This window comes from Lissotriton helveticus, chromosome 12 (assembly GCF_964261635.1).
Source record: "Lissotriton helveticus chromosome 12, aLisHel1.1, whole genome shotgun sequence".
NCBI lineage: Eukaryota > Metazoa > Chordata > Amphibia > Caudata > Salamandridae > Lissotriton > Lissotriton helveticus.
The window spans coordinates 88,940,055-88,964,039 of NC_136073.1; the positions used below are offsets into that span (position 1 = coordinate 88,940,055).

The 23,985-nt window shown below is 40.0% G+C and overlaps 1 protein-coding gene across 1 annotated transcript in view; it reads right to left on the reverse strand.

The window, feature by feature from the left end:
• The window catches only part of LOC144797903 (vomeronasal type-2 receptor 26-like), a 112,301-nt gene that overhangs the window by 42,415 nt on the left and 45,901 nt on the right, over nt 1-23,985 (reverse strand). The window contains exon 4 of the mRNA XM_078668705.1: nt 16,004-16,238. Coding sequence (XP_078524831.1) covers nt 16,004-16,238 — 235 coding nt within the window. The remainder of the gene's footprint in view (nt 1-16,003; nt 16,239-23,985) is intronic.

A 23,985-nucleotide genomic window follows, 5' to 3' on the forward strand; every position in this document is an offset into this window, starting at 1 on the left:
GCGAACAAGCAAAAAATGACTGCTGCACTACGCTTTGCTGCACTACGCGTGTTCGCACTGTGCTACGTGCAGCTCGTGTAGTGTGAAGTTGCGCAAACTTCGCAAACTACGCGAGCGTAGCGTAGTGCTTCGCCCAGGGTTAGTAATGGATAGACAACTCATCAGCATTGCAGACAGTGGATTCTCATAAGTTTACTGCATAGTGAATCAAGATTTTATTAAAGACAAGGAGGCTAACATTATGCCTAATACTTTTATTTACCACTTCTGAACAGAAAAATCTTCAAAGAATCTTTAGAACAGAACTAAAATACCGAACAATAGAAATAAAACGTTAAGGTCCCATAAAATCTATTCATCCACCGCCTTCTCCCTCTTTATTTCCTTGTACTCCATGTTTCTACTTGTATTACCATTATCTCAAACAATCCTTAAACCTGAAGACACCTCATGACCATGAACAGATCCTAATTTTCTGCAATAAATGAAAAAATTATCTTATTTTAAAAAGTTGATCCATACATTTTAAACTACAACCAAATGCTTATCACTTGCATTATGATTAATCTTAAACAACTAAATAAAGCAAATTTACCATCAAAATAAAATTTTGTAAATAATACCCTCACATCTCCCAACTCCACTTACTAGGGAGGGATCATGCTAGCCTCCTTGAATTTAATAAAATCCCAATTTTCCATTCAGTAAACCTATTGGAGGCAACATTTTATGGCAAGACATGAGGCTATCATTATGCATATTCAAAGCCCTTTAAGACTCAATTTTTTATAGGTTTGAAATACAACTTTCTGAAAACCTTTGTTTTAGACCAATCCTCTGCTTTGATCTCCAGGCTACCCCCATTTACATAAGCTTTACCGACCATACCACCACTGATAGAATGTGCTGCAAAATTATTCAAATCCACACCTTCTTCTTTCTTAACTGACCCTACAAATCTTGCTATAGTAGGTGAAGTATCCTGACCTCGCACAGGACACTATTATCAAACAGATTATAGAAGAGAGAGCGCCCTCACAACCTAGGAATGTTTCAGGGTTATTGAAGCTCATCAATGAGAAATTGGGATTATCAGATGTCACTCCTGAATCTGCCCTGCCATGGGCCCTACAACCTTTATTATTCCAAATGAGCCTGGTGTAGTTCTGTGTGCGTTTGCAATGATGGAACCATTGTGGCTCCTGATGGACTCCTTAGAACTGTGATGTAAATGATAGAGCAGAGTGGAGTGGATGCAGGTTTAGAATGATGAGTTTGTAGTTACTCAAAGAAAAATAAAGACATGTTATAATAAGATCCGTGTGTAGCATAGACATTGGCAAATAGCCGGGTCTGGGAGGATGCTACAACTGGCGATGAGATAAGGGATAAATACATCCAAGATTAACAGTGCTCTCCCATAGAGTTTGCTGTGATCCAGCAAACTGCTCATGTGAGCCATTTGTGCCTCCATCGAAATGCAGAATTGACGCTTGGCGTTTGTGGAGTCAAAGTGCAGCCCCAGTCTGTGTAGTTCAGTGGTAGAATTCTCGCCTGCCACGCGGGAGACCCAGGTTCGATTCCCTGCAAATTCAACCTACTTTGGGGAGAGGATGTGGCCTAACAGCTCGATTGGTCGACCTCGAAGGTGGGGAACCGGTTTGAGTCTCGGCAGTGATGCTCAACATCCTGTGATTCTGGGCAAATTAATTAATCTCCCTGTGCCTAATAAAAATGGATGTGTCTGTCTGTTACATAACTGGTGCTCATGTAAACCACTCTGATACCTTCCAGTCGAGTTTGCAATATACAAAACTCGCAAAAGAAAATGATAATGAAAGCTTTATTGATAAGTGTACACATCATTAACCAAGAACCTGGTGGGGAGGCCATGAAGATAGGTACCAGCCTATCATTTACCACCAAAGCCATAAATCATATGGAGTAATAGAGCTATATTCAAATGAAACCAGGTTTTGAAAGAGCAGAAAATTGCAAGATAATGCTGCAAACAAAAGTGATGCAAGGCAGAGATCAACCAGGTATTGTAGTGTAGTTCCTATTATCCCAATAGGCTCTGCGCATTGGAATAATATCTTCAATAGTATAGACGTAGGACAGAGGTTAACTAGGTCTTCTACTGACGATATTAGACTTACGTTTTGTGTGCCAGCTAGCTCAGAGTTCACTAGAAACTTTCTCGAATAGGCGAGGAGGAGTTTAACCTCCCTGGATAGACAAGAAGGGATTTAGTTTCTGACAACCATAGAACATGACAACTTTGCTCTCCCTGATCAAGAGTATATCTCTAGAGTCGTGTGAAAACAAAAGACAGCTATTTTACTCAGTCAATACGTGCATACTTAGTTTCACCAGATTGTAGAGAAAAGAAGAGACGGGCGTGTTCAATAAAAGGTGTTATTTATTGATCAGTCTCTTTTCTCATACAAGAGAAATGAATCGCTACGATTGCAATACTTATAGTTAAGTAAAGTGCATACAGTAAAAGCAGGATTATAAAATAATACTGTAAAAGCATTGATATGGTTTCTTAGCCATATGATACTTTAAAATGGATAAAAGATATACATACATATATACATTGACTAATCGTACTCAACTGGTGCTTCTAACTACGCCTACCCCGGTTTACCTGACCTAAGCCTAATACGTGGGAAGGAGTAAGTAAGTTTAAGTTAAGTTTGTTTTGCCAAGAGTCTGACTCAAGAATTCTCTGTAAGGGGTTAGTCAGCTCAGTACCTGGGATTTAGAAGGCTGGAGGGCTGGTATCTCTTTCTCAGGACTCGGTATCCCAGTTACCCGTGAGGGCAAGCTGGAAACGCTGGAGGCTGCATTCCTCGGCAAGAGGAAAGGCAGCATCTTCCTCAGCGCGTCAAAAAGGGAGGGGCAGCGTCCGTGGCCTCTCCGCATCAGCTGGGCTCTCCGGCAAGTAGTCGCTGCTCCAAGCTCATCACCACTGTGTCTCTGCTTAGGGCAGCGTCGGTATATTTAAACCTGAAAGGTGCCGGGTTTGACGTAAGGATGGACATAAGACGTCAGTAAGGATGTCATTAAGAACTGGTCGTTCTTACATTCTTTACAGGAGTTCTCGAACGAAATCAAAACAATAGCAGCGGGGGATTTCCCAGGTTTGCTGGAGGCTTGGTTTGTTTAGAGAACTCGGTGTGCTTTCTACGGGGCTGGAGGAATAGTGCTTGCTAAATGTGACAGCATGCGCTATGATTTAATCTGAAAACGGGTTTCTGTGCCGTTGTATGGATATTAGTGAATTATAACTGGACAAGGGTCAGAAATAGGAGTATCGATACAGGTCTCTAGATAAACATACTACAGTATTAGGCATTACCAAGATACACTTAACAGTGCCAAAATTAAAATACAAGAAACAGCCATCTGCTTACCCGAACTGAGTAAAGGAAGTCATTGTACCACAGTGTTGGGGGAAATGATCCCAGCGAAAGCACCCGGGAATGTGCTTGCGGAGCCATCCATTTCCGTAGTGCCACATCACAAACGCTGTGCTGCAGAGTGGAGTTCAAAATATTTACAGAGGTCTCCAAAGTTCAGAAAGCCGATAGCAGTAATTGGAATTGTGAAAGTTTGCTTTTCCAATGGAGACCAAGAAAATGGTCATGTCTCCTGTCACTATCAAAGATGACCCAGAGGTCCGCATGTTGGAAGGCCTCAGAGTTTGTTTGCATAAAGAAGATTACCAAACTGCACCGGAAAGAACGCTACTCTCCGCATCAGTAAGTTCCGCCCATGGCTACGATGCTGCCACCTTCTAGAAACCAACACCACCATTCAATACTGCCAAAAAGCGCCATATTGATGACAGAGTGCTGCCTGGATAGAGACATTTGATGATTTCATTGATCCGAAAGAAGAAGCAGATAACAAGAAGATTATCAAGTACCTTAAGAATCTTGCTGGTGAAGGTGTAAAAGAAGTCATAAAGAAAATGCTGCGAGCTGAGGAAATTTCATATAGTCAAATCAAAGCAGCCTTGAATCATAAGCTTAGTCCAATGTCGAATGTAGATTATGAAAGGTATATCTTTAGTCAAGAACAACAAAAATCTAGTGAGGCCATAGTTGAATTGATCAAACACTGTAAGTACAATTAATTTAATGATGAGGAAGGTATACAACGCAGAGTGACTGATACAGATCTGAAGAGAAAGCTGATTGACATGCTGCTGATATGGAGGCTGGAGGTGCACAGAGTGAGTCAGTCATGAGAGTGAAAAGTAAGCCAAAGCACAGGGCTGCGGGACACAAATTGATTTATCCTCAAGAAATTGTGCTTCAGGTGAGGATTTTCATTTCCACAAAAAGATAAGTGTCCCACTATTAGGCAGCTGTGCAAAGGCTGTGGAAAAGAGACCACTTTTGCAGTGGTCTCCAAGGCGAAGGAAACAGCAAGTGCATCACTGCACAGAGACAAAATGACCGTCCGAATGTTCCAGAAGTGACATTCGACGCAAACCCACAAGACCAAGCGACCACATCAACTGAGGCAAATCAACACCAAACAAAGTCGATCAGCAGCTAAATCCTAGTCAAACAGCTCATCAGTATTAACGTCAAGTGAAAGTGAAGAAAATGGTGTTGCAATGTTGATGTTTACCTCTGAAAAACATGCATGTAGGACTGGCCACATGTGAGGAAAAATGCCAGTCATAGAAATGTCGACACGACAAAGTATTAAAGTCATTCAAACATTGTATACAAATAACATTCAAAGTCAAGAGTTGTTCAATACCTTTTATTATTGACAATGGTGCGTTGATAAACATTATGCCTGGGTAGAAATATAATGAATGGTCTCTAGTGACAAACTTAGGCCATCAAAAAATAAAGCGTATATGGGAGCTGACCAGACGCCACTGAAAATTCAAGGTGCATTTGTAGCAATGATGAAACACTAGAAAACAAAGGTTCAAGCAGCCATTCATGTACTTCAAATTACGGCATCAAGTGCCCGTATACTCAGCTTCCGCACAGCTGCTGATATGGGACTGATAACCCTGAAATATAACATGAATGCTCATCATAAAATAGTAAGTCAATTTCCTTCATTGTTTCATGGGTTATGAAAACTCAAAACTATGAAAGTCTAACTACACATTAATGAGGACATCCATTCTATTGCCCAAAGATACAGATGAATTGAATTCATTTACAGAAAGCTGTTTAAAAAGAACTTGAATCCTTACTCAAACATGATAATATTGATCATTGCACAGGTCCAATGCCTTGGGGTTCTCCCAGAGACATAGTGTGAGAAGTTGGCCTGGCAAATGATGTCACTATTCTAGTGGGCACCTTGCACCAGTTCAAACGACCCTTATTGATGGTAGGTTTAATACAACCTTTATAGAAAGCTATCCAAGTGGTAGCTGTGGATAGCAGCCTTCAGGCTAAGTCTTGAAGGAATATAAAGTAGCTTGTTTTACCAAACTATAATCTCTTGAATAATCAAATGAAAGTACACCACGCAAGGTATATATAAAAAATAGATGTATTTATTCTAAACACAAGCCCTCTAGTCTCTTTATGAGGCTAGAGGCCAAAGTACAATACAAGAACTTTAAATAGCACACAGTAAATAGCACAGTATACGTTTTGTTTGCCCTAGGGGCCTCACAAACCATATACTAAAATAGTGATATAAGAACCACATGAGGGATAGAAGTGAGGCCTAGGGCCTGTAGAACTGCTGGGGCAACCAGGAACCACCCAAGGTAGAGACGCAGGAGACCAACGGAGGACGCGTGCAGTGTCTAAACATAGCTGCGAATCACCATGGACTTCTATAAGGAAAGTTTAAGTTACAAAGTTAAAGGTTTAGGAGACTTAGGAGTGGAATGCGAGGGAACCCCTCAGTACTGGACACTTCGAGAGTCAAGACCCATGGGAGCACCGAAGTACTCGTGTTACCTCACCCAGGGAAGCCGGGTGCATAGATGTCTTTTAGTGTCTGGTTTCGACGTCGATTCCTATGAAGAGCTGCAAAGAAGTGCTGCAGACGACCAGTAGAAAAGTGTCCGGATGGATCCAAGGGTGAATTGGAGATCAGAAGAACCTGAAAGCAGAGGGGACGGAGTCTGGGTCACTAGCCCGTGACCAGGATGGCGACAAGAAGATGCCAGTCGATGTCGGGTGCTTTATGGTGAAGTAGGTGAAGCTTGACTCTTTAGCCACGAGGTCGGCGACAACCAGGAGCTGGATTCGAGCTGTCCCACAACAGATGTCCAGTACTGCTGTGTCGGTATTCGTATTGGACCCAACAAGCCTTGGCAACAGCAACCCACGCAAGATGACAAGATTGGCTTCAGTGCAGACCAGCAATGTCTGAAGGACTCACCCTTTTGAGGGGAGTCAGAGAACGTCTGGAGCAAACAGGAAAGCTCAAGCAACAAAGGATTCTACTTCGTGGGGACCTACTAGTCAACAGACTAAGGATCGTGAAGCCGCCTTGAGCTGCAGTGAAGACAACGAGCCCACGGAACACTCGTGGAGATTGGGCCTCTCAGCTTCAGTGCAAAAGGTGCTCAGGGCAAGGGAAATAAATATCCTATACACAACTTCAGAAAACTTTGGGAAGTAGGTGCAGTTGCAAAATTGCAGGATGTCCAGGTGTTTTGGTCTCACGTCTCTTATGTCGGCTGCGGGTCTCAGCTTTGCTGGGATCTCGTGTTGGCCTCAGAGATGTCTGGAAGTCCATGTCCTGTGTCACAGATTATTTGGGATCTGGCAGGAGCTTCATAAATGCAGACCGGCAAGGTGCTTTTTGGTGCCTGTTTGAACAGTGAGGTCACTCCTTGACCTCAAGGGAGATTTCTTCCATCTTCCAGTCGATATGGAATGTCAAAGGTCCAAGATTTCCTCTTCAGAGTTTCGTCCTGAGTAATCTAAGGTCCTAGTGACTGGGTTCCTATACTTATACTAAGTTTAAGGGTTGGACAAACTCTAGGGTCCCACCTATGGGAGGACCTGGGGAGGGGGTGGTTACACCCCTTCCCCTTTTTTCCAGTTTCACGCCAGAGCTGGGGCTGAGTGCCCAAGCAACCGGTTTGCACTGGGAATTGCATGGAGCACCTTGTGTGCCCCAGGCAGTGTCTTAAAAGCATTCACTGAAAGCAACCCACCCTGCCCTAATACACTAAAGCCTGTCTGGGGATGTGGTGGCACCTCCCTGGACAGGAAACCTATTGTCCAGGCCTTCCCTGCTGGAGTTTCGTCCAGCAGCAGGAGGTCAGACTTGTGTCTGTGGCAGCAGCATCCATTTTATGATGCTGAGGCTCTTTAAAACTATTACAGGGTGTACCAGTGTGTACATGTCTTCTCCCTCTAGAAGGGTGGAATGCTACACCCTCCACCAGAATTGGCGGGGGGTAGTATTCCAAAATGTTTGACACCAAACACGACATGTTTTGATAAAGCCAAACCAAAGATAGTATTGACCGCGAGGATTATAATGCACTTAAGAGTATATAGTATGGCATATCACAGAACAGCTATAAGAAAAGGATTCCTAAAGCTGCAGAGGTGCTCAGCTCATGCTAGGGCACCCTCTCACACAAAACCAAGCAATATGCCTTCAGGATTGTCAAGGCCTGCCATCGGAGTGACTTATAGGTTAATATGTGTCTGTTTTTAATGGTGGATCTAGGTATACTATATCCCAGTAAGGGGTGCTTACACCACCTTACCGAGGCTGCAAGTGCAGACCTGTGGTTCCATTTTGGAAGGCTTCTCAGGGGTGGCATAATATATGCTTCAGCCCCTGGGAGGCCTCTGGGGTACCTCTGCCCTTGGTACCTAAGGTACCATATACTAGGGCTCACAAGGTAACTCAGTAACCAATCTGGTATGTACCTAATGTACATGGAATCAATTTAGAGAGAGAACAGCTAGGCTGTGGTCCTGATTAGCAGGGCCACAGCCAGACTAAACCCAAAAAAACAGTGAAACACAGCAAAAAGTGGGGTGTAACCATAGGAAGCAGATCCTACTCTCCTACACATAGTATCCAAAAAGGAAAGTTAAAGGGCTGCACACATCTGCGTGCATATGCGTCAAGCAAACAAGGCAATTGAAAGAGAATGACATCCAGTTCTGCACATTGTCAGCGTGATAACACAATTGAATGGTGTGAAGGTATTCTGTCGCCTTGATCTGAATAAAATATATCATCAGTTGGAACTCGAGGAGAATTGCAGGAACATTTCCATCTTTTCCACACATATTGGTCTGTTCCATTACAAAAGAAATGTATTTGGAGTGTCATCGGCTGTGGAGATATTTCAAGATAGCATTCAACATATCATACAACCTGTGATGAATGCTTCCAATTATAGTGATGACATTGGTTTTTGGAGCTGCACAGCAGGCGCACGATAATGTTCTCATGCAAGTGTGTTGCTTGCTCTCTGATGCAGGTTTCACTTCCAAAAGACAAAGTTTGAATTCTTTGGCCATATCTTATCTGATGGGGGCATGATACCCAATCCAGCTAAAGTATAGGCGCTGTCCACTGTCAGTCCCCCACAAGATGTTTCCATGTTACGTTCATTCCATGGCATGGCCAGCTATGGCTCCAGATAATACCATGCCAATTTCAGTGCACTATTGAGAGACTTTACGAAGAAGAAATATTTATTTTCATTGGCACATGAATGCGAGTAAAGCTTTCAGAAAATCAAACAAGCTATCAAGAATGCTCCTGAAATTGCATACTTTGATCCAAAGCTGCATACCAAGGTTTTTGTTGACACTAGCCCTGCCGGGGTTTGTGCCATACTGGCACAGCATAGCGAACACCCAAATGCTCGAAGACGTATAGTGGCAATTCTAAGCAGAGGTTTGGCCCAAACTGAATGTGCTTATTCACAACCTGAGAAACAAAGCTTAGCAGTGGTGTGGGCTTGTGAACATTTCCATGTATTCTAGTATTGGAAACCCTATGGGCTTCTGACAGATCATCAAGCATTTTTTACCATATTTGGCAATGCAAAGGCAAATATGTCTCTTTGCATTTGGGTCTGCGATTGCAAGAATACAACTACACCATCATGCATCGTCTAGGGAAAGTTCAAACCCCTGCTAACTACTTTACACAGGTGTCTCTACAGTGTCCTGGCAAATATTCCAAGACGGCTGAAGCATACATAAATGTAATTGTGGAATCAAGCACCCTAGATGCCATTTTGTTGGAAAAAGTTGTCACTGCCACTAGTCATGAGAGTAACATGCTGAAACTTAAAGACATTATTACACAACAGTGTTGATACCAGCATTAGTAAATACCTTAATTTTTAAAGTTTCAAATATGAAGTGTCCATTACTCCGGAAGGCATTATTCTAAGAGGTTCGAGAATTGTCATTCTGTAGAGTCTGCAACAACTGATAATTGAAGTCACAATGAAGGACATTGTGGAATTGTCGACACCAAATGAGCTCTCCGAGATTGAGTCTGGTTTCCACATCTGGCCAAGAGAGTTGAAAGAGAATTGAAGGCCTGTCAGTTAGGCAACTGCCTATCATCAAAAACCACTCAACACACCTGAAACATGTTGAGTTGCCAGCGCATGCATGGTAAAGAATTGCTATTGACTTCTTCGGTCCTCTTGACAACAGACATCACCTGATGGTGATCGTTGATGAATACTACCATTTTATACTGATAGAAAATCTCTCATCTATTACTCAAGAAAGAGTAATTGAGAGATTAGATGGCATCTTCGTGACATGGGGTGTGCCTGCATCTGTAAAATTTGGTAATGGACCAACTTTCAACAGTTGAGAATTTAGAGACTTTCTAAGTCATTTAATGTGAAGTATTAGATGAGCATACCGCTTTGGCATCAGGCCAATGGCCTTGTCAAACATTTCATGAGCACTCTTAAGTAAGCTGTTCAGAGTGCTGTACTAGAAAAGCTCAGTCATAAAACTGTCTTAAACTTGGCTCCAAAAGCTTACTGTTTGAGCCCTCACACAACCACATATTAAAGCCCTGCAACCATGATATTCAGGAGAGCCAAGATGACCTAGTTACTTCAATGGACCAACAGAGGTTCAAATACTGAGGAAGAAACCCGCAAAAAAGACTTGGATTGTAAAAGGAAAATGAAGGCCTGTGCTGACAAACGTAAATAGGCAAAATACATACATTTTACTATATGAGATGATATGCTTGTTCTGCAGCATAGAAAAGGATAGACTGATGCTCCTTTCGATGCTGAATTATTCCATGTTGTGACCAGCAAAGGACACATGGTGACTACCTAACTTCCTGAGAAGTCCATTATGTGAGATTCCTTGCATTTCTGACATGTGGCTCATTGCTTGTTGGGAAATGCTGATATTCCTACATCACCAACGCAGGCCATGGACACTTCTACTCTCTGTTCTCAATTTCAGAAGACACGGCCGGGACATTTTCTTGGTAGCAATCTTTTGTAGAAAAGATAGACCTTCTATCCTTCTATCCTTCTATCCTTTTTATATGTTTGACAACTTGTTTTCTATTGATAGAAATACTTGGTGACTTCATCTTTTTGTCTAAATACTTAAGTACGTTTACATGCTTGTGTTCTACAGTATATTTTACACACTATTGCACTCTATATAAGGTGACCACCGCCTTCAGGTCATTTCAGACACTGTTTCAAATCCTGGACATTTGTGCGATACACTGGAGAATAGTGTGTGTTATGGTGTTAGAAATGAGGTTTTTGATTAGCTATGGTATGCACCTAAACCAGGGAGAACCCAACACTCTCATCAGGACAAGTAAGTTACACACCAAAGATAACCTGTGCTCACCCCCGAAAGCTTAGCACAGAGCAGTCAGGCTTACCCTCAGAGGTAATGTGTGAAGAGTTTGAGCAACACACTCACACCAGCAATGCAATAAATACACCACATAAGAATCTCCACACAAGATTACATAAGAATATATATTGTATACTGTACATAAAACATAGATCAAAAGACATAACAAGGAAACTGTGCATAATATGCCAATTCTGAGTCAGTACTCCTTATCCTGACAGTGCAAGAATTAAAACATACGTCCTAACATCAGGGCAAGAAATGCAGCAGGTTCTAAAAAGGTACAAGTATTAATATTACTGTTCAAATTACGCACATCCTGAAATGATACTTGTTATTATGTCAATGCAAGGATCAAAGTTCCATACATTATAATATCAGGGCATGAAATACTGTAGTTAGGTTAGATGAAAATACATAAATCAATACAGATTGTCATAAGCAAATCATTAACAGTAAATGAACATAGATTCAGGAAAACCAGTGCTCCTATTAGCAGAGGTAGGGTCATCACAATGGCCTAACTGCAATGAGTGAGTTTTATTTTGAAAGCATAGGCTACAGGAACTCCTGCGCACCTACTATGTATAATGTGGTAATTTTAGGAATGTCCATCTGTGATGGTGCCATATCTGATCCTTTATGTTATCTGTCAGTACGAAATCCCAACCGTGCCTTTCTGAAAGCAGCAGGGGATTTGAGAGCGATTGGGCCCTCCATCAAAACTTTACTCCTGGTCACCTGACAGAGAGGGTTACCTCCTCCAGGTATGTCAACACAGATGGCATGCAGGAAATGCACATGAAAGAAAGGATTGGGTAAACCCTCTTTGGGCCACTGTGTGCAACAACCAGTGCTATGCACTGGGGAGGGGAGACGTAGGCTTGGGCACAAGTCCAGCTTCTGGTCTCCAGATTGAGGAATGGGTTAGGCAATCAGGAGCATGCTGTCTCCAAGGTTGTGGACTTGGCCCTGGTCCAGGAACACCTATTTGGGAAGCGATGCTCTGCAGGGGCCCTTGCTTCTTGTCGGATGAGGAGCATTCATCACACGCTCACCAAGTTATCCTTAGCACTCAACACGTGCTCGGGCTGGGGTCAACAAGTGCTAGTTCGTGACAAGAAGTGCTCCACACGTGCTGTGAGTAAAACTGAAGTGCACAGCATGCACTAGCTTTTTTTTTTTTAAAAAACAGGCATGCCTACAAGCCCTGGGTAGAACACTGAGAGGGTTCACATGCAGTGAGTAGCAGACAAGCAGGTAGCACATGGGAGCAGGTAGTTCACACTGCTGTTCCTCATGGCTGCCTAGCAGTGCTTAGTGTAGCCAAAGTCAGGGGCAGCTGGCAGCAGAGCTAAAAGGAGAAAAGAAATCCTATGAAACCTTTAACCACCCAGCCAGTAGCAGGGCTACAACAGAAGAGCAGTCCAGTTGAGTCATATGTCCAGAGCAGGCTGTTCTTGTGACAGAGGTTCAGATCCAGTTCAAATGTGATCTCAAAATGTGGGGTCAGAGCCCCTGTACTTATACCGCAAAATGTCTTTGTTTCATGGGCAAGTTCAAAGAAAATCCTTTCAAGGATAACACATCCCCTTTCAACCCCTCGCTAGCTCCAGACATCAGTAGCGGGTAAACAAGCCCTGTGTGTGAGGGCAGGACACAGCCTATACAAATGTAAGTGTACCCCCACCCCCCACTCTCCCAGCCCTGGAAGACTATCAGTGAGCAGATGTCATTGTTGAATAAACAGCATTTCCTGTGTTGTGGCTGTCTGGAAAGTATGCACAAAGTGTAACTGTCACTCTGCTCTATGTATGGATTGGAGTCCGGCTGCAAAGCACAAACAGTTAAAACACAGAAATATGCTCCCTTTCTAAAAGTCTATCAAAACAAAATAACTGCTTCTCTCACTCTTCTCATCCATTCCAACATTCATAGCCACACTCTATCTACAACCATTATCACAAAATGTCCTGGCTTGTTTTGGAAATAAGAACTCGCATAACACAGCATAAATCCAGAATAAAGAAAAATATCAAGACGGCTTCACTAGTAAACCATTGGAAAATTAATAACCACAGCAAAAAAGACATCAGATGGACGGTGATTTCAAAAGTGGAACTTGATTTGAGAAAGGGCGACATTGAAGAAAAATTATCGAGAAGAGAGGCAATGCTTATTGTCAAATTCAATACAGCTGTAGATGGACTGAACGAAATTTCTGAAATATACAGATTACAGTAATCACATCTGCCAACCGATATGCATATCTTTTGTTCCTATTCACTTTTAAAAATTTATTAACAACTGGTATGAACAGCAGTCACTGAAACCACTGCGAATGAATCAAGCTAATTTCACATCCTACTTGTGGGTGTGAACAAGCTCACGATGCGATGGACATCTTACAAGAGGACACGTACCGGAGGCCGACGCTTCTCTGTAAAAGCGTCCACTGGTTGGAACTCCCTCCCACGCTCCCTCAGACTGGAGCCCAATTTCCTGACGTTCAGGAAAAAACTTAAAACCCTCCTGTTTCCTAAATAAACCCTTCTCCCTTATCCCCCTCAGCAGGATTTAATCTTTATAGCGCGGGGATGCCCTCGGGTCACCAGGCGCTTTATAAGTTGCTAAAATAAATAAATAAATAAATAAATTAATTGGTATAGATATAAACTCTTTAAAAAACTGACATGTATCAACTACAACTCCCATGAGTCCTAGCGTTCAAGCTAACGCGAGACATGAATAATAGAGGAAGTAAACGCTAAAGGAAATCGAACACGGAGGAGGAGAGGAATGATTAACACGCATCAGAGTCGTAGCTAAAGGTAAACACAGTAATGGTGACCTGCACGCTAGCAACGATCTCTAAAGCCTTCATTGTCCCCACTATACGCGAGGCTTACCGTACATTTCACTTTGCAGGTATTGGCACGACTGAAAGAGCCGCACCATAATTGAAGCTTGAGGTAAATCCGCGTTGCCAGTTGCCATCGTCACGCTAAAAATAAATACCAATTCTTGCATTGCAATTATCACAATCCCTCATTTCATTTCACAGAAACTGGCAATGACACGCTTCATTTGGACACACAGTAAAGAATTTCTAACAAATGCATGCTGTAAGTAATCACTCGATACCATTATGAAACCCCCCCTTTTTTGCCACCAACACAGGAAACTAATGCCATCTTATTAATACCACAGGATCCAAACCACTCCCCTCCATCCGTATTTGAACAACAGCCCTAGAAGACATCTCTGTAAGTATTATGCAAGTGTCATACGTCGGGAAATAGGTGGTGCAGATTGGTTGGTATTGGTGATAGTAGGTTAACACTAAGTGAAAATCTTTTTTCCCATTTTTTTTTTATAGTCTCTTAGAGTAATTGAGCTTCTGAATAATAAGTTAAGATACCTAATTAGTTTGCCTGAAAGCAGAAAAGAGAGGTCAAGGGCACCCCTGAGCTTACACTTTTTTGTAATTCTGTTTTACAGCTTTTTTGGTCCTGAAGAGAACTCCCCATAACCCAGAGAGTTCGAAACGCGTAGACCTGGTTTCTATACAGCTTTAGGATTAATTATAAATGTTATGAATTATGATAATTACTGAAAAACGATTCCATGGCTGTCAATGTTGAATCTTTTGTATGATATGTATATATTGTAATGTTGTTTTTGTAATAATGGTTATAGATAGAGTGTGGCTATGAATGTTGGAAGTGATGAGAAGAGTGAGAGGAGCAGAGTGAATGTTTTTCTAGGATATTCTATGGTGCAAATTTAAATCTTTCAGATTACATAAAGACAAACAAAAAGAAAAAATTGTTTTTGCTATGTGAAAAAAAGAAAAAGAAATGAAACTGATTTATTTCAGACTGATCAAAAGGTCTATGGTACATATTGTTCAGTTGTCAATACGTTCCTTTGAAATCACCCGAAATAGAGTGGCAGTACTGGCAGTTATTTTGTTTTGATAGTCATTGAGGCTAGCCCTTACTGCTTTGAAGCCCCAGCCCAGTGTTGGTATCAGACCCTTTCTAAAAGTGGCATTTCTAAAATAGTAATAAAAAACCCACCTACATCCATAAGCATAACTTTTCACTACCATTCTAAACATACCAACAATGGCAGTACTATTCCTTTCATATCAGGAATTACCACTTAAACATATATAAGGACATTTTCAATGCTAGCCTATTAGAGGAGTAGGCCTTACAGTAGTGAGAAATAAAGTTGCGTTTTTCCACTACAAGGACATGCCACACAATAAAGGCACATGTCCTACCTTTTACATTCACGGCACCCTGCCAGTAAGGCTACCTAGGGACTACCTTAGGGGTGACCTATACGTAGTGAAAGAGGAGTTTAAGGCTTCGCAAGTAGTTTTAAATGCCAAGTCAATGTGGCAGTAACTGCGCATGCAGGCACTGCAGTGGCATCCCTGAGACCGGATTTAAAGGCTACTTCTGTGGGCTGTGCAAAGTGTGCTGCAGACCCACAAATAGCATTCAATTTACAGGCCCTCAGTATATATTATATCACATTACAATAGACATTCAAGAAAATTAAATATGCCAATCAGGTGTAAACCAATCATACCTTTTTTAAGGGTGAGAGTACATGCACTTCAGCACTGATTATCAGTGGTAAAGTGCCCAGAGTCCTAAAGCTAACAGAAAGAGGATCAGAAAAATAGGAGGAAGAGGCAGAAAGGTTGGGATAACCCTGCAAACATGACCAGGTCCAACACATAATCTTCTTTTTCTTCCATTTATCTAATCAGACTAAGTAATATGAGAAAAATGATTTCTAGGTGAAACGTCAAGGACTGGAGACAGTGTTCACAATGGCAAAGAGTGTTGTGATCACCTTCAGCTCTAACACTTTAAAGCCAGGCTTTAAACATACCAGAACCACAAAATAATCCTTTTTTTAAACTGAGACATGAAATGTATAACTACTTCTCATGGTGGGGAACATTTGTAGAACTTATTGGTCAGGATCCATCACTAACATTCATTTTAAGTTTATCCATTTATACAATATATACAATATGCATTGCGTTTATCAACTAGAGGGGAAGGACTAGCGGGGAAGGACTCATGGATGCTTTGGAAGATCTTTGTACTCTTAACATGGTCTTACCTGTGCAGATCCTGGCCACACAATGGTGCTGGAATTAATGTGCAGGCTCCTTCCTGAGGGGGCACTGGAATCATAGCGTCCAACTGTCCGGTGCTGTATTTTGGCATCCATTCCCAGCTGCCAGTGTACAATATCATACTGAGCCAGGGGGTTCCCAGAACTGTCAAAGAAATCCTTTTTTTTAAATTCATCCTTGAAGCTGGCTCTTTTGATGTAGTGGTGAAGCTGGGGAATAGAAACGGAGCTCGTGATTACATTGGCATATTTCATTGTTGTGAGGTTGGAGGATATATAATATGATGATGTAATGTATTCGTATTTTTTTTAGTAAAACAAAAAAAGCAGAATATAACAGGCAACAGTTTATAACTTTAGCTGCATTACATTTGAAATAGATGCCCTATCATTATTTTACGGCGTGCAACTGATGTGCTGTTGCATTGACTTTTGATTTGATTTTTTCTACCCACAGATTCTCTGGATTAAGTTACCAATTGAACCCATCATTCTGCGAACAATTGGTTTCAGACACCCAGCACTGAGGAGTAGGAGGGGTCCATAATTTTCAGAGTTCTGGGATCTGAAAGGACCTGATGAAGGCTGTGATGACCTGAAACTGGAGGCATTTGAAAAGCAGCACAAACATGTTGACAATTTGGCAGTAAGGAGGGGTGTGGAAACTCCTAATACTTTCCTATCACCTCCTTCCTTTTTGGTTTTTAATCCTAGTCGGTGGTTCTAGGAATACAATTACTTCTAAAAGATACCAGTGAACTAGTTTTAATTCTTACTGCACCTTTTTCTTTTGTTGATCTATCATATATGTTATTATTCATATGTGTTTGTATTGTCTTCCCCTCCCTTTTGCTCCACCTCAGTTGTTGGTCTTCGCAGGGGTGTATTGAAGAAAGCCCGATGATGAAGCATGTCACATTTATGTGAGTGAGGGCAGTATTTTTTCACAGAGTACGAGCCACCTCTAATCTAGAGACCCATACACACTATTTCCCCTTGTGTGTTCATCACTGTTGCATTGACTCCCATGTTTGCTGTTCATTTTGTCAGAGCTACTTTATAGCAACATCATCTTTTGGCTGTACTACTGGATGAAGGAATATTTAAATGCTTGAACAGAGCAAAAATGGCATACAAATAAAGGGAGGTACTGATTCCCTACTCTTTAACTGGCCGCCAGGCCTTAGCATATCTTAAGCATATTTCCTGAAAATAAAGAACTGGCATAACTTTGTGAATCCAACCTCCTGATTACTCCTCCAGTCAGTGCAGTTGATAATGGTATCTCCCTCTAGTTTTGCATAAATGCTACTACTACTTTATTTTGCTCACTGAGTTAAGCTAACAAAAGACCTCGGCATGCCGGGCATTGACTCCTGGAATATCATATACACTTCCAGTGCTGGGATACTCTTCTGGGTGAGTTGTCTGCTATACAAATGTACAAATACACATAATATATCTGTTCTCCCTAACAACTTCATTCCAGGATACAAAGCCTGGGCAAGCAACATTGAATTGTCCTACGCCTATGCAAGATTGAAAACTTAAATTCAACCTGAAAGCCCTCCATGGACTCCCTGTAGATGCCGGAATCACATTTAAATCTTACGCACTATCTAGACCACTTCCTGTGGTAATGGTAACAGAAACTGCCACTTCACTGACGTCAGCCTCGAATTTCAGTTCATCATACCTCCAGCTGATTAGCCAATATCAATTTTAAGACAATTAAACATAATGGAAAATCCTTGGGAGGTAAAGAAAATAAATGTTAAAACACACTTAACCCTAACCTCAAAGCTACGTCTAGACTTGCTTACAAGTAAACTTAGAAAGTGCCTCAGGTTTGACTGACCAAAATTAGAAAAGGTCTCTCACCTATTGTAGGGCCTGTCAGCCTGAAGGTGGTATTCCCCAAAGCATTCCCTCTCTTCCTCCATTTTGCTGAACTTATTTGTGTTGCCCTTAGGACTCTGTGGACTTTACCACTTCTAACCAGTGCTAAAGTGCTTGTGCTCACTCTCCTAAAACATGACTAAAATGGATTATAACCATTTGGCATATTTAATTTATTGTTAGGTCCCTGTAGAGTGGTATAACATATACCCAGCCTCTGTAAATTAAATGATACCAGTGAACCCTTCAGCACTGATTCTGTATCCCACTTACGTAACACCCTGAATGCAGTTAGAAACTGCCATGTTAACTCAGTGTATAAGTCACCCCTATGGTAGACCCTAGGCATCCCATAGGGAAGATTGTTGTGTAATTAAAAGACTGGCCGGACGCTTTTATGTTTTACATGTCTTGGTAGTGAAATACCCATAAATTTGCTTTTCATTACTGTGAATTTGTAATGCAATCTTCCTAGAGGATTGCATTAGAAGTTCCATATTACATTTAATGAGCTGTCATTTTCAAATGGGAGCACATAGCCTCATCATTTTGGTGTGTTTGGAATTGTAATAAAACACCCTTTTTAATGGCAAAGTCGTTTTTTTAATTACAATTTTGAAAATTGCACTTTTAGTAATGTGGCCTTTTTCTGCCCTTAGCCCTTTTGTGCCTGCAGCCTGTCTTGGGTTACATACCATTACTGGGTGTAACTGACAGTAGACTTTGTGACTTCCTTCCAGCTAGTCACACAATAGATAGATTAGGTGGGCCTCAATGGGCCATCAAGTAGCAGGAACTGCCTTCACACAAAGGACCTATCATCTCCCCATTGTCACTGCAGCCAGTTTGAAGCCAGGCAGGGCAGTCAGTTCCATATAATTAAGGGATATGGAAATATGGAAAGCCTGAGTCTCAATTTCATTTACAAATATTTTGACCATTACTGTGTGCAAATCACTTTGTGTTTTTTATGAAATGAAATAGAGGACCATTTATACAAGTCTTTACAGCAGCAGGAATCTGTCCTTGTGTTGCAAAGGATTATGGGTGCACTGATGCAGCTGAGCAACTGTCTCACCTACCTTGATTTTAGCATCTGTGTGCAGAGTTTTACCCACCTAACCTCTCCTATAGTGCTTGACTCTGCTGGCCCAGATAGTTAAAGTTCTATAATATAATATACAGGTCCTTAATATAGTATATGAAAATAGCAGCACTTAAATATATGTAAAATGTAAATGTGTGTGTGTGTGTATACTTGTAAAGCGCACTATCACCTGAAAGGTATCTTGGCACTGTATACTGCTGTGGAACCCTTCCTGGCTTTCCCTGTGAGATGCCCCCTTATTGGGCACCTCCAAGGTGAGGCCAGGCATCCTAGCGCTTTCGGGGAGATTAAGCAAGCTATTGCCCAGAGTTGCAGAGTGGGACCCATGATTAGAGTAGGCACCTAGGTGAGAATTATCGAATCCGTGGACATTGAGCCCAAGACCCTGCCGCGTCGGGAATAGAAACCTGGTCCCGGGCCAGACCTCTGCCTCAGGGTCTGCCACTCTAATCGGTGAGCCACACTTCTCCACTCTACTCTTTATTCCACCAGTCTCCAATATGGATCACTGAAATATTATCGACGGACACATTATCGACTTACCAAAATATCGTTGACAAATTATCGACAACAAAAATATCGACTTACTATACTTATTACACAAACTACAAAAATATCGACTAACAAATATCGAGTACTAACTATATCGAATACATAAATATCGCTTAAAAAAATATCGACTACAATTATATCGTTGGACATGAAATTAGCCCTAACACTACAAAAATATCGACTACAAAAATATAGACTACCACAATATCGTTAAAAAAATAATATCGAGTTCATGTTTGCACACTTTTCTTTCTAAAATACCATCTTTATCATCGATAAAAGTCATTTCTCTGTAAAAAAAACTTTTCACATATAATACCTGTTTCTTACATAAAATTACTATTAATCCACATTTACTATACATTCTATTACATGCATTTTATCATTTTCTATTATTCTTTGCATTTAACTAACATTTTCATTACTTATTTTCACATATAAATATATTTCATTTAAACACGAACCTGCTTTAATGCGGGAACAACCACATACCACCATTCTCACATCAACAAACACTCCAATTAATTTAAAAAAATTCAAACTAGCCTATACTATGCTTCCTTACATCCTACAACCAATCAAATCAAAGCACACATAACACATATACTATAAAAGGGCTACATGCATTCTACCATTTGTTGCTGCTACCTATCTGGAAAGTAGATGCCAACACTTTGAAGATTTTGTTGCAGAATAAACATCTTTAAAGATCCAGCTTACTAGCTAATTAATCAAGTAAGTAACACAGCATTTTAGTAGAAAACTACATTAGAAGTGCACTATTTTCCTTACATCTCCTAACTCTTAGACTTATTTTATTTTCATGTCTTCCTACTTTTCTGATAGAAACTACCCCAACACAATTCCTATTACATGGTCATATTTCTTCATGTGCAAAATCAGATAGTAAGTATATAATAATTCTCTGTTACACACCAACTGCTTTGTTTAAACACTAATTTACAAGAGTATTTATTTTTCATTGACATTATATTTACAGATATACAGAAATGGTGCTATTTCTACAGCAAAAACGATAAAACTAACCTAATTACACATGTAAGTATAGATGTGTTTGTTATAAAACGGCCAATTTCATTAATGCACATTTTTAAACAACATATCTTGCTTTTTACATCTTCCCTATAGATCATTTGAAAAATCCAAGATCAACTATAGCAAAACACAAAAATACCCTTCAGAAAAAAGTAAGTATAATTGTTATTTGCTAAAATGTTGGCACAAAAAACGCTAACCATATTCTTAACACCATGTTATTTATTTTAAATTGCCTCTACAGATATTCAGAAAACATCATACATCTATTCTACATATCATATGAAAACATCCTACACAAAATATACCAATATAGAAGAATCGCCTTGTAAAAAATGTAAGTATATTTATCATTTCTCTAAAACTGCCGAAAATAACACAGTCTATGTTCTTAACAACATCTTATCTATTTTATATTTCCTCTACAGATATTCTGAATACATCATACAGCTATTCTACCTACAACAAAGAAAACGACATATTTAGAAGTTAGTATACGTTTAAATCTGTTACATTTCCAAACGGTTCAGTATTAAAATTATAATATTTTGCTTTTATTTCTTCTATCTACTCTACAGATCATACCTGTACTAAATTGATGAACTCCAGCAATTACTACTATTCTACTATTTAAAAAAGTAAGTATATGTAATGTTTACATCAAATGCACTAGTAGACAAAAATGACAACTGCTTTTGAGTAGGAAATACATTTGTTATATATAAACATTAACGTTGTTTTTCTATATTTTCATACCAACAGCAAATAAAGACATACATACAAGAACATCATTCAAAAGACATTTCTGCTTCTGTGACTACTACTTTGATTAACTGTAAGTATAAATGCATAACTAATGATGTTAGCACCACATAAGTAAAAAAATGTGTACTGATTTTGTTTCTTTCTACTCTTTCCTAGAACAAGTAAATCAAAATGACTGAAGGTGCAGAATTTGTCATGTCTCAGAAAAATAAATTGCTATTATGCTACATGGGTTATGTGTATAATCAGGAGAGACAAAGTGGTAGAAAGGTTTTTTGGAAGTGTACACAATATTACTCCAACAAATGTTATGGGAGGGCCACTACCAAGGAAACTAATGTGCTATTTACTAGAGAACATAATCATCCCCCAAATGTCACCGAAATTGAAATTAGAGATGCCTTAGAAAGTATTAAAAGTGCTAGCACACAAAGTGACAAACCCACCACCCAAATACTTAAAGAAGAACTGGTAAAAATCCCTAACCATGCTTCAGGGCAACTACCCTCTATTGATTCCCTGAAACGCACAATTGCACGCACCAAACGACTCACTAGCACAACCCAACCCAACCCAACTTGTTTTGAAGAAATTATTATTTCACCCGAAATGGCCATCACACACAATAAAGATAAATTTATTCTTTTTGATAATGAAAGCAGTACAAACAGAATAATTATGTTTGCAACTGCAAGTAATTTACGAAAAATCCAACAGTGTCCCCAATGGATGATGGATGGAACATTTAAACCCTGCCCAAAACCTTTTTACCAACTGTATTCCATCCACGGTTTATACCATCATTCTAACATACCTTTCATTTACTGTTTGCTACCCAACAAACAGCAAACAACCTACACCGAAATTTTAAATGTTCTCAAAACGGAAATCAATAATTATTTTCCCGAAAAAATAATTATTGATTTCGAATTAGCTATGATAAATAGCATTTTGAGAACATTTCCCCACACAGCAATCCAGGGTTGCTATTATCATTTTAATCAGAGTATATGGAGGCATCTCCAAAAATCTACTTTAAGTGTACTATACTCTACAGATAGCACCTTTGCCTATCAAGTTAAAAAGTTAATAGCCCTGGCCTACGTCCCTGTTACAGATGTTGCTGAACATTACAATTTATTAATTGACAGCGCATATTATAAGAGGAATGAGGATAAGCTAACACCATTGCTAGACTATTTTGAAGACACTTGGGTGGGAAGGTTGCACAGATCAGGACATCGACGCCAGCCCAAATTCCAAATCCCTTGGTGGAATGTCTATCTCAGTACTTTAAACCAAGAGGCGAAAACCAACAACAGTGTTGAAGGGTGGCATAATGCTTTCCAAGCAACTACAAACAGAGGCAAACCCACATTCCACAACCTTCTTGAAGCTTTGAAAAAAGAACAAAGCTATCAGGAACTAAGAATGGAACAATCAGTGTCACAAATAGGGCCCAAACTCACTAAACAAACCAAACAAATGTTCCGACTACTTCAAAGTCAAGTCACATTATACCCTACAACTAGAGGTTTAGAATACCTGGCAATAATAGCAAAAAGTCTTCTATAAAAATGTCAAGTAAATATACGAATGTCTTCTTACAATACTAATAAAAATCACATGTCATAAACATATATAATGAATTATAAATAAAACATATTTGTTTGACAAACTTGTAAAAAATATGTAAAAAAAATCGTAACAAATATGCAATGTTTATAATTTTTTATAACATACACATAACATTAGAAATCGACATTTCCCACCCAATCAAAATTGTAAAATAAATACTAAAAATTTTTGGAATTGGGAGACGCAATCAAGGAAAAATCAATCCATACAATCCAATCCAATATCTTACTATTCCAATATGGGAAACCCTCAAAAACCCGAAAATAAATTGAAAAACGTAAAAAAACGCTCCAGGAAATCCCGAAAACAGTAGTGTGTACACGTTAGGATTTAAAGTTATATACACACAATTTTAAAAAAACGGTCACGCATATCAAAGTATCAATCCGAATCGAAACCCTCCAAAAAACCCGAAAAAGGTTTAAAAAGTGAAAAAACCGCTCCAGGCAAACACGAAAAATAGGAGATAAAAGTCAAAATATAAGCATAATAACTTAAACATTTGTTTCTCCGTTAAAAAACACGCTTCCTTCCATGTAGTTTTCATGCGAGGAACCGAAACCTGTAAAATAACATACATAACGAAAGCCACCCACAAATACCCCCTTCACATTTGTAAATATACTAACAATTAACATTAACCATGTAAGAAGACATTTCGGAACAATTAAAATTAGACTTGAAGGAAAAAAAGCACGACACATCTATAACGCAGACTTTTCACCCAAACGCTACTTAAACTAATAATACATACACCAAAAAACACTACAGAGTTTGATTACACCCTCAAACATGACCACTTACTTATAATTAGTATTAAAAAATAACCTTACCTCTCTCCACGCGAAGCAACTCCCAACCGCGAGCTTCTCCAGTCCTGAATAGAGCGCAATAACCTTACGCGGTAAAAAAGTAGTCCCCTTAACCCATTTGTGTAAA